This window comes from Struthio camelus, unplaced genomic scaffold (assembly GCF_040807025.1).
Source record: "Struthio camelus isolate bStrCam1 unplaced genomic scaffold, bStrCam1.hap1 HAP1_SCAFFOLD_48, whole genome shotgun sequence".
NCBI lineage: Eukaryota > Metazoa > Chordata > Aves > Struthioniformes > Struthionidae > Struthio > Struthio camelus.
Genome location: NW_027182705.1, coordinates 887,509 through 905,055, shown reverse-complemented (window position 1 = coordinate 905,055; position 17,547 = coordinate 887,509). Strand labels below are relative to the sequence as shown.

The 17,547-nt window shown below is 56.4% G+C and overlaps 2 protein-coding genes across 2 annotated transcripts; both read right to left on the bottom strand.

Annotated features, from left to right (window-relative positions):
* Positions 1 to 4,326: 4,326 nt before the first annotated feature.
* LOC138065209 (olfactory receptor 14C36-like) lies at positions 4,327 to 5,262 on the bottom strand. Its single transcript, XM_068929423.1, has one exon. The coding sequence runs from the start codon at positions 5,260 to 5,262 to the stop codon at positions 4,327 to 4,329; it is 936 nt and encodes a 311-aa protein (XP_068785524.1).
* Positions 5,263 to 13,808: 8,546 nt separating this feature from the next.
* LOC138065208 (olfactory receptor 14J1-like) lies at positions 13,809 to 14,747 on the bottom strand. Its single transcript, XM_068929422.1, has one exon. The coding sequence runs from the start codon at positions 14,745 to 14,747 to the stop codon at positions 13,809 to 13,811; it is 939 nt and encodes a 312-aa protein (XP_068785523.1).
* Between the last annotated feature and the right edge of the window lie 2,800 nt (positions 14,748 to 17,547).

Sequence of the window (17,547 nt, the reverse complement as noted above, 5' to 3'; positions counted from 1 at the left end):
ATGGGAAGGTCTCCCTGAGATTAGCCAGCCCAGCATGGGGGAAGTGTGTATGTGGCTCAGCCCAACACAGAGCATAAAACCTCAACAACTAACTAAGGAATTCTGGAGAGAGCAACGGGCTTGAGCTGGCATCAACCCACGTGATTCCTTCCTGGCGACTGGGGATGCCCAGCATCATGACGGTGAGCACATTTGAGACCGGTATTGGCAATCACATTGGTATCGTGACTGAACTGTGTATTGCAATTGCTAGAGTTTGTCAAGTGTAGACACTGGAGTTGTGATTCCAGTATATTGCTGAATCACTCTGCTAAACCAAAAATCCCATGTAACATCCAAGTCCCTCAGAATAAACTTTGATCTTAAACATTGCCCTCTCCCTACGCGTGGAATAGCTAAAGGAACCTGGTCGGAGAGTACTGCACCCTGACACTGCCCCTGTCTCCCGGTTCCAGAGAAGTGATGTGTTAACCTCAGACAAATTCTTTTCACAACATCTCCATGTACAGTCACTGCTCCTGGATCCCGCCAGCCTATGGCAGGTTGTGAACATCTGGGATGGCCAGTCCACTGTTAAGTACTGACGGATCTCATCTTCCTCCATCATCCGAGCCAGGATCTTCAGTGAGGCTGAGCTGCCTGGAGTGGATTTATTTGCAAGGGACATGAAACATCGACATGCTGAAGCTTTTCTCCTCTTTCACACATCTACGCTTTGGATCCCACAACCTTCATTTCCTAAAAATTCCTTCATTTCCATACCCACTCTTCTTGCTCCTGAGAGCTGGAAAACCAGCAGCACATGCCTCCATCTGATGGAAGTGTTGCACTCAGGGAAGCCTGGCAGTAAAACCTCTCACTGGGAACAAGATCTGGAGCTGTTGGCCACGTCATACAGTGACCCTGCTACTTCTTTAACCAACCCAGACACTCTGCAGCAGAGCGGGGGCTGGGGGGAATGGAACCCGGGCTCAAGCTGACGGAGAGACTTTCAGGAGCCCCTGGAAGCTGCACATCATCTGCAGTACCTGCCAAGAGGCTCCTCTGGAAAGAGACATTTGTCCACGGGGGATCACAAGACAGTCCTGCTGTGCAGCATCCTGGGAGATGCCCAGGGAGCAGCTCCATGCTCCGTATCTCATCTCCTTTGCTCTCCCTTGTTGGAAGGGGACAATCCGCACTGGCCTCCCCTGCCTGGGAATGATCCTCCATAATTCCCCTTTCTTGGGCAGAAACACACTAGACCTTTGCAAAGTGACTCCCAAGTGAGAGAAGTTGCACCAGGACAAAGGCAAAGTCCTGCAGCTGGGCAGGAAGGACCCCCTGCAGAGGGTTCAGGCTGGGGACTGGCTGGCTGGGGAGCAGCTCTGCTGCAAAGGACCTGGCATCTTCATGCACACCAACTGAACGTGAGCCAGCAGTGTGCCCTGGCAGCGATGAAAGGCAACAGCATCCTGGGCTGCCTGAACACAGTAGCGCAGCCAGGAGATCCAGGCGAGTGATGGTCCCCCTCCACTCGCACTCATTAGAGCCTAGCTAGAAGACTGCATTCAGATTTGGGCCCCCCCCGCCCCCCAATAAAAGAAAGCATTAGCAAAGGGTGAGGAGTTCAGCTGAGGACCACCAAGGTGGTCAGGCTCTGAGGCCCAGGTCCTGTGGAGGAGAGGCTGAGGGAAATGTGCTTTTTTCAGCCTGAAGAAGAGACGGCTTTGGGAGGACCTAACAGCAGCCTTCCAGTAACCACAGGGAGGTTGTCAAGGAGACAAAGTCAGGCTCCCACACAGTGGTGCATGGTGGGAAGGCAAGAGCCAGTGGGCCTAGGAGAGAGGAACTTTTTCAGCAGGAGGTCACTCAAGCATTGGATCAGGTGGTGCAGTGAGGTAGTGCCATCTCCATCCTTGGAGGCCTTCAAGACCAGGCTGGATAAAACCCTGAGTAAGCTGGCCTGACCTTGTGACCTGGACTCACCCCTGGAGTGCCCAGACCCTCCCTGGTCATGTTGCTGTGCTTTCTCCAAAGTATGCCCTCATTTCTGAAGGGTATATAACATTTACCATCTTTAAGTGGGGGACAGGGCAAAGGCAGCATGGGGACCGAGGCAGTCACGGCAGCCCTGCTCTCCCTGGAGACCCCACTGCCCTGAGGAGGACCCAAGTGACAAGGAAGAGCCCAAGCACCAGCTGGACACAGAGCGCCTGAGAAGATGCTGGCCTGAGCAGCTGGGAGCCAAGAGCCAAGGGGCTGACGAGCTGGCAAGACCTGCACTGGGCAGAGGCACCACCAGCTGTGTGCACACTGGCCAGCGTGCCAAGCTCCAAGGCTGCTGCTTCATGCCTCAAACTCCAACGAGCAGTAGCTCACAAGCAGCGTTCCTCGGGGGGCCCTCCTGGCTCTGACACTGCTCAATACCTTCCTAAGCCACCTGGGCAAGGGCATGGACTGCGCCCTCAGCAAGTCTGAGCAGAGCTAGCTCTGCTGAAGGAGGAGCCACCACTAGCAAGACCTCAGCAGGTTGTACTGCCCAGAACTGCTTGAGCCCTGCCCCAGAGGACATGACACGCAAGAGCCTGGTAGAGGAGGAGGTGGGTAATGCCACAGCAGCTTGCCCGGGTGACCAAGTGAGCTGGCTCTCTGGGCTCACCAGCGCTCCTGCGCGGGTGTGCCGGGAGGGTTCAGGCTTGGGGTGGGGACTAAGCCACAGGGGTTCTCTCTCCCAGGCTGTATGGCAACCCCCTCCTGGGAAACCCCCCAGACCGCCCTCTGAGGTCATCATGGGCAGCCTCCCCTCCCACCCGCCCTCCGCCGCTGCCTCCCTCCTCCTGCCTCCCCTCCCTCCTGCTTCCCCTCCCTCCTGCCTTCCCTCCCTCCCGCCCTCTCTCCACCACTGCTAACCTCCCTCCTGCCTTCCCTCCTCCATCCAGGAGGGCAGGCAAGAGAGTAAAAACTCCTGGAAATTAGCAAAAATGGAAACATTTGCAAATCTGAGACCCTGCCATGTCTCTCAAGAAAGCTCTGCAGAAAGTGTCTATGGGTCTCCTCGGTGCTGGGCAGGGTGCTGTGGTGGTTCGGCTGCAGCCCCTCCATGCCCACCCCGCTGCCCAGCACAGCACGACAGCCCTGGCCCTGCAGTTCCTCTGCAACTCCTGCTGCCCCAGCGACAGAGCCGCCTGCCCCGAGCTGGTGCCCCCAGGAACCTGATGCTCCTTCTCCTTTTCCATCGCGGACTGCTGCCCTGCTTTGCTCCTGCAACGTCCCTGCTGCCCAAAGAGCCTTTCCCCAGGTCAGGGGAAAGGAGATCCCCTGCTGGAGATCCCCTGAGCTCTCCTGAGGGCTCCGATGCCCCTCCAGATGGACGGGCATCTCTCATCAGCACTGTCACCTGAGGGACTGCCCCAGGCAGGCAATTCAGAGACCATTCCCCATCTCTGCAGGCACTGGACACCGAGAACTGAGCCCCAAATTCAGTCTTTGGTCCCTAACAGATCACACGGGGACTCTGAGCTCACCCCCCGGCTCCCATGGAGTTCCCCAGCACAGCAGTGGGCCCTTTAGTGGTGCACTCCCTTGGGAGTATTTGGGACTCCATCTTGTGAAGAAAGGCCAGACTTCAGGTGTGTCACACAGGAGATCCCCTTTTATTAGGGAAATACTAAAGTCCTGCTGCTGTTGGTGGATGTGTCTCCAGGAAAGCTGCAGCTGCCATGCAAGGCTGCAGCCAGGAAATGCCCACTGTGGCTGTGATGGGAAGGTTGTGAGGAGCACAGGGTCTGTCCCCACAGCCAGCATCCAGACCCTCTTCCCCTCCACTCCTGCTCCCCTGCGAGCATTGGAGTGCTGCAGAGGGAAGGGAGGAGCCCGCGGGGACAGCTGGCTGCCACCCTTGCAGGAGAGGGCTGTGAGATCCCACCCTGCCTGTGGCCAGGGGAGCTGAGCTCTCCTAAGGCACGCGGGACCCACAGTCTCACCCTGTCTGTACTTGTCCGAGCCTGACTGTGTGCCCCTGAGCGCCCTTGGTGTCAGTGCCAAAAGAGACCCTGCAAAGGGAAACTCCCCTCATTGCACTGGGGGCACCTGAGGGAGCTCAGACTAGCGGGCTCTGAGGTTCCCCCATCTCTGCGGAGGAAGGGAGACACCTGGCTTCCTGCTTCACCATGGTCTCTCAGTCCGATTCAGGAGAGGAGAAAAAGAGGAGAAGCAGGATGAACCCAAACATTTTCCTTTCAAAATGAACATAATACAGAAAAGTAAGAGAGAGCGAAATGAGCAATTCATAGCCTTGACCAAAAACCCCCTGGGAATGATGAGATGATGAAGCACATGGGACAGTTATTGGTGCCCACATTGTACCCATTGAATGAGTTTCTTCAGAGCATCCTTGAGCTCCTTGTTCCTCAGGCTGTAGATGAGGGGGTTCACTGCTGGAGGCACCACCGCGTACAGAACAGCCACCACCACATCCAGGGAGGGGGAGGAGATGGAAGGGAGCTTCAAGTAGGCAAACAGGACAGTGCTGACAAAGAGGGAGACCACGGCCAGGTGAGGGAGGCACATGGAGAAGGCTTTGTGCCGGCCCTGCTCCGAGGGGATCCTCAGCACAGCTTTGAAGATCTGTACATACGAGAGCACAATGAAAATGAAACACCCCAAGATTAAACAGGCAGTAATCACAACCACCCCAACTTCCCGGAGGTAGGAGTGTGAGCAGGAGAGCTTGAGGATGTGGGGGATCTCACAGAAGAAGTGCCCCACAGCATTGCCTTGGCAGAGAGGTATGGAAAAGGTGTTGGCAGTGTGCAGGAGAGCATTGGGAAAACCGCTGCCCCAGGCAGCTGCTGCCATTTGGACACAAGCTCTGCTGCTCAGGAGGGTCCCGTAGTGCAGGGGTCTGCAGATGGCAACGTAGCGGTCATAGGCCATGACAGTGAGAAGAGAAAACTCTCCTCCAAACAAGAAGACAACCCAGAAGACCTGGGCAGCACATCCCGAGTAGGAGATGGTCGTGGTGTTTGTGAGGGAATTGGCCATGGATGTGGGGACAGTGGTGGAGATGGAGCCTACATCGAGGAGGGAGAGATTAAAGAGGAAGAAGTCCATGGGGGTGTGGAGGCGGTGGTCACAGGCTATGGCGGTGATGATGAAGCTGTTGCCCAGCAGGGCAGCCAGGTAGATGCCCAGGAAGAGCGCGAAGTGCAAGAGCTGCAGCTCCCGTGTGTCTGTGAATGCCAGGAGGAGGAACTCGTTGAGGGAGCTGCTGTTGGACATCATGCTCTCTCCGTGTTTGGGGGACTGTCCAAAGAGGAAGAGACATGAAGAAATTAGGAGAGACTTTTGAAAAGAAACCCCAAATGTTCCAATTCATCATCCAAGCCCTTGTACTGCTTCTCTCTTTACGGAGAGCATCTGGGCGCATCACCCTTGACTGAGGTCTACTGCGCACTGGCTGAGTGTGCTGTGAGGAGCAGGGAGCTCTGCCCATGGGCTCCAGGGCAGTCTGTCCATCCTGCTGTAGGGCAGTGGGGACATGGGAGTGGGGCTGACTAGCTCTGACAGTCACAAGGTCTGTCAGGTGAAAGCCACTGGGCAGGTGGAAGGGCTTTTCAGCATCTTCACCACCTGTTCTGAAGAATGAGGGTTGAGGAGCAGAGCTTTAGGGATTTCTTCCTAATGTTTATTGTCTGTGAGATGCCCCTGTGCCCCCTGGGCAGTCTTCCTCAAAGGCAGAAATTCTCAGCATTTCTGCTGGGACTCCTGAGAAAAAAACAATTTCCTGTCCCTGGGTGCCGAGGGAGGACAGCTTGACTGTCTACTAGTCTTGTTCTCAGCTGTCCTGTGCTCGCAGCTCTTTGAGCTGCAGGATGGTCACTCTCATCTGTTGCCGGAGAAAGTATCCAGCCCCTGCTGAGAGCAGATGAGCCCAGGTCCCAAGTGCACGTCTCCAACCTTCTCTCCCTTCCTCAGGGCACCAGAGCGACGTCTCCACGCTCCCCTTCTAGCCAAGCACACACACGGCTCTTTTCAGCTGCCCACATACAGCTTCCCAACACCATCTCCATACGCCCAGCATCTCTGAAGACTCTTCACCCCTCCCTCACACAGCACAGAGATGGTGGTATGAGGCAGCGGTGCCCTTCTGGAGGGCAGCCCCAAGCCTGCCAGGACACCACAGGGAAATGGTCCAAGGACTGTTAGGACTGCAGATGGGCTCTCCTTCTGGGACAGTCAGCTCCACTCCCCTCCCCACCCACTGCATGTCCTGGAGCTGCACCGGTCACAAGGGGGCTGCGGACACCTCACTCCCAAGCAGAGACCTCCGTGGCACAACTCTCCGGGCAGGTGTCTGAGCTACAGCTGAAAACCCACCACCCCCAGGGAGCCCGAGAGAAGAACAAGGGCAGCACGGAGAGGAGGGGAAACAAGGAGTAACACCACAATCCTGCTGCCACGGGAGGCAAGGAGAGAGGGGCAGATGGGCACTCGGGAAAGCCTTCACCTCCTCAGGTGGGCATGCTACCCCAAAGACAGTGACATTGCAGGACAAGCGCTCTCAGCCCCTTTGTTGGGCAGCACAAAACGGGCCCGTGGCAGGAGAGAGGCCCCTCTCCTCTGCTGCAGGTCTTGCTGCAGAGCAGGTGGCTCATGCCCTGGACTCCACAGCTGTGAGGGCAGAGGCTCTGCTGGGTGGGAGAGGAGACATGGCGGGCTGGCTCGGAGCAAGCTGTCTGCCTTGCAGGGACTGATTAAGATGTACTCAAATCCATCCTCCCATGACGACTCTGTTTGCAGTTCCCTCTTATTCCCTACCCGTCTCTGATGCCCGGAGCTGTCTCTGCTGAGAGCTCTTGATCTCTCTCCCAATGTCTTTTCCTTGATGGTGCTCACAGACCCCATCCCACCCTCTGCACACTCACTTCTGCCCTACAGAAACCTGCCAGGACAGGGCACTGGGCAGCGGTAGCTCCGTGCTCACAGGTCCCAAGGAGCAGGTCAGAAAAACCCTCATGAGGCAATAAAGGTGCTGCTGGTGCTGCCTGCAGGCTGAGGTGGGATCAAAAGGGTTTGCTGAAGTTTCTCACAGACATAGCGATCTCCGAGAGTGAAGGTTTGGGAGTCCTAGTTCCTTGACAAACCAGAAGAACGTTTCCTTTTTCACTCCATGCCAAAATTAGGATCTGAGTTTTCTAGTTTTATTGGGACTAACTAGCTTTTACTAGAAGGAAAGCTCCTTCCCTTTCACTCAGCCTTTCTTTCACCTGCCTCTGAAAAGACCTTTTGGACATGTCCTCTGCATGAGCTAGAGCTCTTAGCACCCGGGACCCCCATAGGGCCCTATCGATGGGAGAAGGATGGGAGACTTCTGTCCTGCCAGGAGTCACTCAATGCATCAGAATCTTCCAGTCATGGGATGGGGTGGGTGCAGAAGACCCCTCCAGGAACCTCGGCAGTGTTGCCCTGCAGCCAGAGACTTACCATGCAAAGGGCTGTGCAGATTTCCCCCACAAGGAGCACTCAGCCGTCCTCCCACTCCACACTGCCTCTCGCTTCTCTCCCTCTCGCCTCATCTCCCGTCAGCAGCAGCAGGCAGTGCCCGGAGCCCCGCTGCTCTTGGCAGAGGAGCTGCTCCTGCCCACAGCTGTCTCGGGGCTGTGCTGCCCGGTTGCCAGCAGCTCCCTCGGTCCCCGCAGCCTGGCCCCGCTCAGGAGCAGAGGCCCAGCTGAAGGCCTGATGTTCTCTCTCCCCTGGGCTCCCTCCTCCTGGGAAATGTTCACTGAGGTAGGCAAAAATAATGACCTCTTGTCCCTCTCTAAACCACGCAGAGACACTGATTTCAGCGTTGCCACTTGTTTCATCAGAAGACAGTCATCTATGAGAGATGGAAACGTCCCGCCCTGGAAGACCCCATTCCCATCCCTTAACTAGACAGGACACCTAGAAAAAGGGCCAGAGGAGAGCTTGTTTACCCATGGTTCAGGTTTGGATTCACATGAGTCCATCTGGGCATTGCAGGGCACTTTAGAAGCCCCTGGGGTGGGGTGGGATTCAGCTCTCTCCCACCAACTCCCCCAAAACACCGGAGGTGGGATGCCCCTTGCCCAAGCTGAAGTGGGCACAACAGAGGTGTCTGCATGCGAGCTCCTTGCCTACGCTCCCACTGTAACCAAGAGAGATGGAGGGTGGCAGTCAGTTGGTCGCACACCAACACCTGGTAACAGCTGAAGAGGCAGAGGAGGTCCAAGGCACGTGCCAGTGTCTGCTGGCTCGGATGGAGTAACTGAGAGAGCCAAGCCTGGGGCTCAGGTAGGCAATTTCCTTGGCCCTCGGGAATGACACCAGATGCCTAATGCTGCTGCAGCCCCACTCATCATGAAGCTGAGGAGCAAGCAGATCCCTACGCTGTAAAGAGTTGATGGAAGTCAGTGCAGACACTTGATTTAATGATGTAAAAATGGGCTGGCAGGGCCCTGTCAGATGCGAGGGATTTTTAGCAGAATCACATGTTTCTAGCAGATAGCGCATGGGACCTACAGGAAAGCCTTATGCTTTTGGACTGGTTGCTGGGCAAGTGCCCCAGAGCACCTCAGGTTCCCTACCTCTGCCCAAACAACTGAATCCCACCTCTGCCTTTAGGCAAAGGCCATCCCGCCTACATTCCAGCAGGCTGCATTAATGGCACGTACATCACACCAAGATCTCGACGCACGTCCCTGCCCTTTTACAGCCTTCCAGAACTCCTTCCCCTGAATCTCTTCTCACTCCCCAGATGACAGGAACAGGGACTATGCTGATGGTGTCCCCAGGGTGCATGGATCACAGGCTCTCAAAGGCCCAGGTGCTGGCCAAGGCAGAGGCAGGCATGCCTCTCTGGCCTTTGCCACCAGCCAGGGCAGGTGCCAGCCTTTTATCCCTGGCCTCCCTCCTCTGCTAAGGAGGAGGCGGAGAGCCGGACAAGGGCCTGGAGGGGCTGGCTGAAGTCCCAGCTGGGCCACCTCCTGTTGGAGGCCGCCCGTTGGTGTTGGAGGGGCTGTGGTTGATTTGGGGGGCCTGGATTTGGAAGGCAGAGAAAGGGGATGGTGCTGGTGGGATACAGGAGGTGTTTGAGGAGTGGGCACTGCTGGGTGTCTCTCCCACACGGAGGAGCTGCCAAGCCCACGGCAGCTTGCTGCCTGAGTGGCTGTGGCAGGCAGGAGGGAGGTGGTTTTGGGAAGGCTGCATGAGTGCAGGGAGGGGAGGCAGAAGTGGTAGGGGGGTGTGGGGGTGCAGGAAAAGGGTTGCTTTCAGTGGGAAGGGGTGTGACTGACCAACAACCCCTACAATGGGAGAAGGCTCAGAGGGCCAGGTGCCCCAGGAAGCTCAGCAACAGTGTAGGATGCGGCTCGTTAATCCTTGCTGTCGCACAGAGGACTGACTTTATCTCCACACAAAGGGGGCCAGAGGGTGACCTTTGTGTTAGATAAGCAGCCATATCCGTTAGTTGGGCCTGGTGTGAATGTTTCTCCAGTTGTTCAAAGCAATGGGAAGGTCTCCCCGAGATTAGCCAGACCAGCATGGGGGAAGTGTGTATGTGGCTCAGCCCAACACAGAGCATAAAACCTCAACAGCTAACTAAGGAATTCTGGAGAGAGCAACGGGCTTGAGCTGGCATCAACCCACGTGATTCCTTCCTGGCGACTGGGGATGCCCAGCATCATGACGGTGAGCACATTTGAGACCGGTATTGGCAATCACATTGGTATCGTGACTGAACTGTGTATTGCAATTGCTAGAGTTTGTCAAGTGTAGACACTGGAGTTGTGATTCCAGTATATTGCTGAATCACTCTGCTAAACCAAAAATCCCATGTAACATCCAAGTCCCTCAGAATAAACTTTGATCTTAAACATTGCCCTCTCCCTACGCGTGGAATAGCTAAAGGAACCTGGTCGGAGAGTACTGCACCCTGGCACTGCCCCTGTCTCCCGGTTCCAGAGAAGTGATGTGTTAACCTCAGACAAATTCTTTTCACAACATCTCCATGTACAGTCACTGCTCCTGGATCCCGCCAGCCTATGGCAGGTTGTGAACATCTGGGATGGTCAGTCCACTGTTAAGTACTGACGGATCTCATCTTCCTCCATCATCCGAGCCAGGATCTTCAATGTGGCTGAGCTGCCTGGAGTGGATTTATTTGCAAGGGACATAAAACATCGACATGCTGAAGCTTTTCTCCTCTTTCAGACATCTACGCTTTGGCCCCCAAAACCTTCATTTCCTCAAATTCCTTCATTTCCATACTCAGCCTTCTTGCTCCTGAGAGCTGGAAAACCAGCAGCACACGCCTCCATCTGATGGATGATGGAAGAGAGGAGTTCAAGGCCACAAAAATACCTGCTACTCACCCTGGACACTGCCCATCTGGAGCTGTTGGCCACATCATACAGTGACCCTGCTACTTCTTTAACCAACCCAGACACTCTGCAGCAGAGCTGGCGAGAGACTTTCAGGAGCCACTGGAAACTGCACATCATCTGCAGTACCTGCCAAGATGCTCCTCTGGAAAGAGACTGAGCATTTGTCCACGGGGGATCACAAGACAGTCCTGCTGTGCAGCATCCTGGGAGATGCCCAGGGAGGAGCTCCGTATCTCATCTCCTTTGCTCTCCCTTGTTGGAAGGGGACAATCCGCACTGGCCTCCCCTGCCTGGGAATGATCCTCCATAATTCCCCTTCCTTGGGCAGAAACGCACTAGACCTTTGCAAAGTGACTCCCGAGTGAGAGAAGTTGCACCAGGACAAAGGCAAAGTCCTGCAGCTGGGCAGGAAGGACCCCCTGCAGACGGTGCAGGCTGGGGACTGGCTGGCTGGGGAGCAGCTCTGCTGCAAAGGACCTGGCGTCTCCATGCACACCAACTGAACGTGAGCCAGCAGTGTGCCCTGGCAGCGATGAAAGGCAACAGCATCCTGGGCTGCCTGAACACAGTAGCGCAGCCAGGAGATCCAGGCGAGTGATGGTACCCCTTCACTCAGCACTCATTAGACCCTAGCTAGAAGACTGCATTCAGATTTGGGCCCCCTCCGCCCCCCAATAAAAGAAAGCATTAGCAAAGGGTGAGGAGTTCAGCTGAGGACCACCAAGGTGGTCAGGCTCTGAGGCACAGGCCCTGTGGAGGAGAGGCTGAGGGAAATGCGTTTTTTTCAGCCTGAAGAAGAGACGGCTTTGGGAGGACCTAACAGCAGCCTTCCAGTAACCACAGGGAGGTTGTCAAGGAGACAAAGTCAGGCTCCCACACAGTGGTGCATGGTGGGAAGGCAAGAGCCAGTGGGCCTAGGAGAGAGGAACTTTTTAAGCAGGAGGTCACTCAAGCATTGGATCAGGTGGTGCAGTGAGGTAGTGCCATCTCCATCCTTGGAGGCCTTCAAGACCAGGCTGGATAAAACCCTGAGTAAGCTGGCCTGACCTTGTGACCTGGACTCACCCCTGGAGTGCCCAGACTCTCCCTGGTCATGTTGCTGTGCTTTCTCCAAAGTATGCCCTCATTTCTGAAGGGTATATAACATTTACCATCTTTAAGTGGGGGACAGGGCAAAGGCAGCATGGGGACCGAGGCAGTCACGGCAGCCCTGCCCTCCCTGGAGACCCCACTGCCCTGAGGAGGACCCAAGTGACAAGGAAGAGCCCAAGCACCAGCTGGACACAGAGCGCCTGAGAAGATGCTGGCCTGAGCAGCTGGGAGCCAAGAGCCAAGGGGCTGACGAGCTGGCAAGACCTGCACTGGGCAGAGGCACCACCAGCTGTGTGCACACTGGCCAGAGTGCCAAGCTCCAAGGCTGCTGCTTCATGCCTCAAACTCCAACGAGCAGTAGCTCACAAGCAGCGTTCCTCGGGGGGCCCTCCTGGCTCTGACACTGCTCAATACCTTCCTAAGCCACCTGGGCATGGGCATGGACTGCGCCCTCAGCAAGTCTGAGCAGAGCTAGCTCTGCTGAAGGAGGAGCCACCACTAGCAAGACCTCAGCAGGTTGTACTGCCCAGAACTGCTTGAGCCCTGCCCCAGAGGACATGACACGCAAGAGCCTGGTAGAGGAGGAGGTGGGTAATGCCACAGCAGCTTGCCCGGGTGACCAAGTGAGCTGGCTCTCTGGGCTCACCAGCGCTCCTGCGCGGGTGTGCCGGGAGGGTTCAGGCTTGGGGTGGGGACTAAGCCACAGGGGTTCTCTCTCCCAGGCTGTATGGCAACCCCCTCCTGGGAAACCCCCCAGACCGCCCTCTGAGGTCATCATGGGCAGCCTCCCCTCCCACCCGCCCTCCGCCGCTGCCTCCCTCCTCCTGCCTCCCCTCCCTCCTGCTTCCCCTCCCTCCTGCCTTCCCTCCCTCCCGCCCTCTCTCCACCACTGCTAACCTCCCTCCTGCCTTCCCTCCTCCATCCAGGAGGGCAGGCAAGAGAGTAAAAACTCCTGGAAATTAGCAAAAATGGAAACATTTGCAAATCTGAGACCCTGCCATGTCTCTCAAGAAAGCTCTGCAGAAAGTGTCTATGGGTCTCCTGGGTGCTGGGCAGGGCGCTGTGGTGGTTCGGCTGCAGCCCCTGCATGCCCACCCCGCTGCCCAGCACAGCACGACAGCCCTGGCCCTGCAGTTCCTCCGCAACTCCTGCTGCCCCAGCGACAGAGCCGCCTGCCCCGAGCTGGTGCCCCCAGGAACCTGATGCTCCTTCTCCTTTTCCATCGCGGACTGCTGCCCTGCTTTGCTCCTGCAACGTCCCTGCTGCCCAAAGAGCCTTTCCCCAGGTCAGGGGAAAGGAGATCCCCTGCTGGAGATCCCCTGAGCTCTCCTGAGGGCTCCGATGCCCCTCCAGATGGACGGGCATCTCTCATCAGCACTGTCACCTGAGGGACTGCCCCAGGCAGGCAATTCAGAGACCATTCCCCATCTCTGCAGGCACTGGACACCGAGAACTGAGCCCCAAATTCAGTCTTTGGTCCCTAACAGATCACACGGGGACTCTGAGCTCACCCCCCGGCTCCCATGGAGTTCCCCAGCACAGCAGTGGGCCCTTTAGTGGTGCACTCCCTTGGGAGTATTTGGGACTCCATCTTGTGAAGAAAGGCCAGACTTCAGGTGTGTCACACAGGAGATCCCCTTTTATTAGGGAAATACTAAAGTCCTGCTGCTGTTGGTGGATGTGTCTCCAGGAAAGCTGCAGCTGCCATGCAAGGCTGCAGCCAGGAAATGCCCACTGTGGCTGTGATGGGAAGGTTGTGAGGAGCACAGGGTCTGTCCCCACAGCCAGCATCCAGACCCTCTTCCCCTCCACTCCTGCTCCCCTGCGAGCATTGGAGTGCTGCAGAGGGAAGGGAGGAGCCCGCGGGGACAGCTGGCTGCCACCCTTGCAGGAGAGGGCTGTGAGATCCCACCCTGCCTGTGGCCAGGGGAGCTGAGCTCTCCTAAGGCACGCGGGACCCACAGTCTCACCCTGTCTGTACTTGTCCGAGCCTGGCTGTGTGCCCCTGAGCGCCCTTGGTGTCAGTGCCAAAAGAGACCCTGCAAAGGGAAACTCCCCTCATTGCACTGGGGGCACCTGAGGGAGCTCAGACTAGCGGGCTCTGAGGTTCCCCCATCTCTGCGGAGGAAGGGAGACACCTGGCTTCCTGCTTCACCATGGTCTCTCAGTCCGATTCAGGAGAGGAGAAAAAGAGGAGAAGCAGGATGAACCCAAACATTTTCCTTTCAAAATGAACATAATACAGAAAAGTAAGAGAGAGCGAAATGAGCAATTCATAGCCTTGACCAAAAACCCCCTGGGAATGATGAGATGATGAAGCACATGGGACAGTTATTGGTGCCCACATTGTACCCATTGAATGAGTTTCTTCAGAGCATCCTTGAGCTCCTTGTTCCTCAGGCTGTAGATGAGGGGGTTCACTGCTGGAGGCACCACTGCATACAGAACAGCCACCACCACATCCAGGGAGGGGGAGGAGATGGAAGGGAGCTTCAAGTAGGCAAACAGGACAGTGCTGACAAAGAGGGAGACCACGGCCAGGTGAGGGAGGCACATGGAGAAGGCTTTGTGCCGGCCCTGCTCTGAGGGGATCCTCAGCACAGCTTTGAAGATCTGTACATACGAGAGCACAATGAAAATGAAACACCCAAAGATTAAACAGGCAGTAATCACAACCACCCCAACTTCCCGGAGGTAGGAGTGTGAGCAGGAGAGCTTGAGGATCTGGGGGATCTCACAGAAGAACTGCCCCACAGCATTGCCTTGGCAGAGAGGTATGGAAAAGGTGTTGGCAGTGTGCAGGAGAGCATTGAGAAAACCGCTGCCCCAGGCAGCTGCTGCCATTTGGACACAAGCTCTGCTGCCACCCAGGAGGGTCCCGTAGTGCAGGGGTCTGCAGATGGCAACGTAGCGGTCATAGGCCATGACAGTGAGAAGAGAAAACTCTCCTCCAAACAAGAAGACAACCCAGAAGACCTGGGCAGCACATCCCGAGTAGGAGATGGTCGTGGTGTTTGTGAGGGAATTGGCCATGGATGTGGGGACAGTGGTGGAGATGGAGCCTACGTCGAGGAGGGAGAGATTAAAGAGGAAGAAGTCCATGGGGGTGTGGAGGCGGTGGTCACAGGCTATGGCGGTGATGATGAAGCTGTTGCCCAGCAGGGCAGCCAGGTAGATGCCCAGGAAGAGCGCGAAGTGCAAGAGCTGCAGCTCCCGTGTGTCTGTGAATGCCAGGAGGAGGAACTCGTTGAGGGAGCTGCTGTTGGACATCATGCTCTCTCCGTGTTTGGGGGACTGTCCAAAGAGGAAGAGACATGAAGAAATTAGGAGAGACTTTTCAAAAAAACCCCAAATGTTCCAATTCATCATCCAAGCCCTTGTACTGCTTCTCTCTTTACGGACAGCATCTGGGCGCATCACCCTTGACTGAGGTCTACTGCGCACTGGCTGAGTGTGCTGTGAGGAGCAGGGAGCTCTGCCCATGGGCTCCAGGGCAGTCTGTCCATCCTGCTGTAGGGCAGTGGGGACATGGGAGTGGGGCTGACTAGCTCTGACAGTCACAAGGTCTGTCAGGTGAAAGCCACTGGGCAGGTGGAAGGGCTTTTCAGCATCTTCACCACCTGTTCTGAAGAATGAGGGTTGAGGAGCAGAGCTTTAGGGATTTCTTCCTAATGTTTATTGTCTGTGAGATGCCCCTGTGCCCCCTGGGCAGTCTTCCTCAAAGGCAGAAATTCTCAGCATTTCTGCTGGGACTCCTGAGAAAAAAACAATTTCCTGTCCCTGGGTGCCGAGGGAGGACAGCTTGACTGTCTACTAGTCTTGTTCTCAGCTGTCCTGTGCTCGCAGCTCTTTGAGCTGCAGGATGGTCACTCTCATCTGTTGCCGGAGAAAGTATCCAGCCCCTGCTGAGAGCAGATGAGCCCAGGTCCCAAGTGCACGTCTCCAACCTTCTCTCCCTTCCTCAGGGCACCAGAGCAACGTCTCCACGCTCCCCTTCTAGCCAAGCACACACACGGCTCTTTTCAGCTGCCCACATACAGCTTCCCAACACCATCTCCATACGCCCAGCATCTCTGAAGACTCTTCACCCCTCCCTCACACAGCACAGAGATGGTGGTAGGAGGCAGCGGTGCCCTTCTGGAGGGCAGCCCCAAGCCTGCCAGGACACCACAGGGAAATGGTCCAAGGACTGTTAGGACTGCAGATGGGCTCTCCTTCTGGGACAGTCAGCTCCACTCCCCTCCCCACCCACTGCATGTCCTGGAGCTGCACCGGTCACAAGGGGGCTGCGGACACCTCACTCCCAAGCAGAGACCTCCGTGGCACAACTCTCCGGGCAGGTGTCTGAGCTGCAGCTGAAAACCCACCACCCCCAGGGAGCCCGAGAGAAGAACAAGGGCAGCACGGAGAGGAGGGGAAACAAGGAGTAACACCACAATCCTGCTGCCACGGGAGGCAAGGAGAGAGGGGCAGATGGGCACTCGGGAAAGCCTTCACCTCCTCAGGTGGGCATGCTACCCCAAAGACAGTGACATTGCAGGACAAGCGCTCTCAGCCCCTTTGTTGGGCAGCACAAAACGGGCCCGTGGCAGGAGAGAGGCCCCTCTCCTCTGCTGCAGGTCTGCCTGCAGAGCAGGTGGCTCATGCCCTGGACTCCACGGCTGTGAGGGCAGAGGCTCTGCTGGGTGGGAGAGGAGACATGGCGGGCTGGCTCGGAGCAAGCTGTCTGCCTTGCAGGGACTGATTAAGATGTACTCAAATCCATCCTCCCATGACGACTCTGTTTGCAGTTCCCTCTTATTCCCTACCCGTCTCTGATGCCCGGAGCTGTCTCTGCTGAGAGCTCTTGATCTCTCTCCCAATGTCTTTTCCTTGATGGTGCTCACAGACCCCATCCCACCCTCTGCACACTCACTTCTGCCCTACAGAAACCTGCCAGGACAGGGCACTGGGCAGCGGTAGCTCTGTGCTCACAGGTCCCAAGGAGCAGGTCAGAAAAACCCTCATGAGGCAATAAAGGTGCTGCTGGTGCTGCCTGCAGGCTGAGGTGGGATCAAAAGGGTTTGCTGAAGTTTCTCACAGACATAGCGATCTCCAAGAGTGAAGGTTTGGGAGTCCTAGTTCCTTGACAAACCAGAAGAACGTTTCCTTTTTCACTCCATGCCAAAATTAGGATCTGAGTTTTCTAGTTTTATTGGGACTAACTAGCTTTTACTAGAAGGAAAGCTCCTTCCCTTTCAATCAGCCTTTCTTTCACCTGCCTCTGAAAAGACCTTTTGGACATGTCCTCTGCATGAGCTAGAGCTCTTAGCACCCGGGACCCCCATAGGGCCCTCTCGATGGGAGAAGGATGGGAGACTTCTGTCCTGCCAGGAGTCACTCAATGCATCAGAATCTTCCAGTCATGGGATGGGGTGGGTGCAGAAGACCCCTCCAGGAACCTCGGCAGTGTTGCCCTGCAGCCAGAGACTTACCATGCAAAGGGCTGTGCAGATTTCCCCCACAAGGAGCACTCAGCCGTCCTCCCACTCCACACTGCCTCTCGCTTCTCTCCCTCTCGCCTCATCTCCCGTCAGCAGCAGCAGGCAGTGCCCGGAGCCCCGCTGCTCTTGGCAGAGGAGCTGCTCCTGCCCACAGCTGTCTCGGGGCTGTGCTGCCCGGTTGCCAGCAGCTCCCTCGGTCCCCGCAGCCTGGCCCCGCTCAGGAGCAGAGGCCCAGCTGAAGGCCTGATGTTCTCTCTCCCCTGGGCTCCCTCCTCCTGGGAAATGTTCACTGAGGTAGGCAAAAATAATGACCTCTTGTCCCTCTCTAAACCACGCAGAGACACTGATTTCAGCGTTGCCACTTGTTTCATCAGAAGACAGTCATCTATGAGAGATGGAAACGTCCCGCCCTGGAAGACCCCATTCCCATCCCTTAACTAGACAGGACACCTAGAAAAAGGGCCAGAGGAGAGCTTGTTTACCCATGGTTCAGGTTTGGATTCACATGAGTCCATCTGGGCATTGCAGGGCACTTTAGAAGCCCCTGGGGTGGGGTGGGATTCAGCTCTCTCCCACCAGCTCCCCCA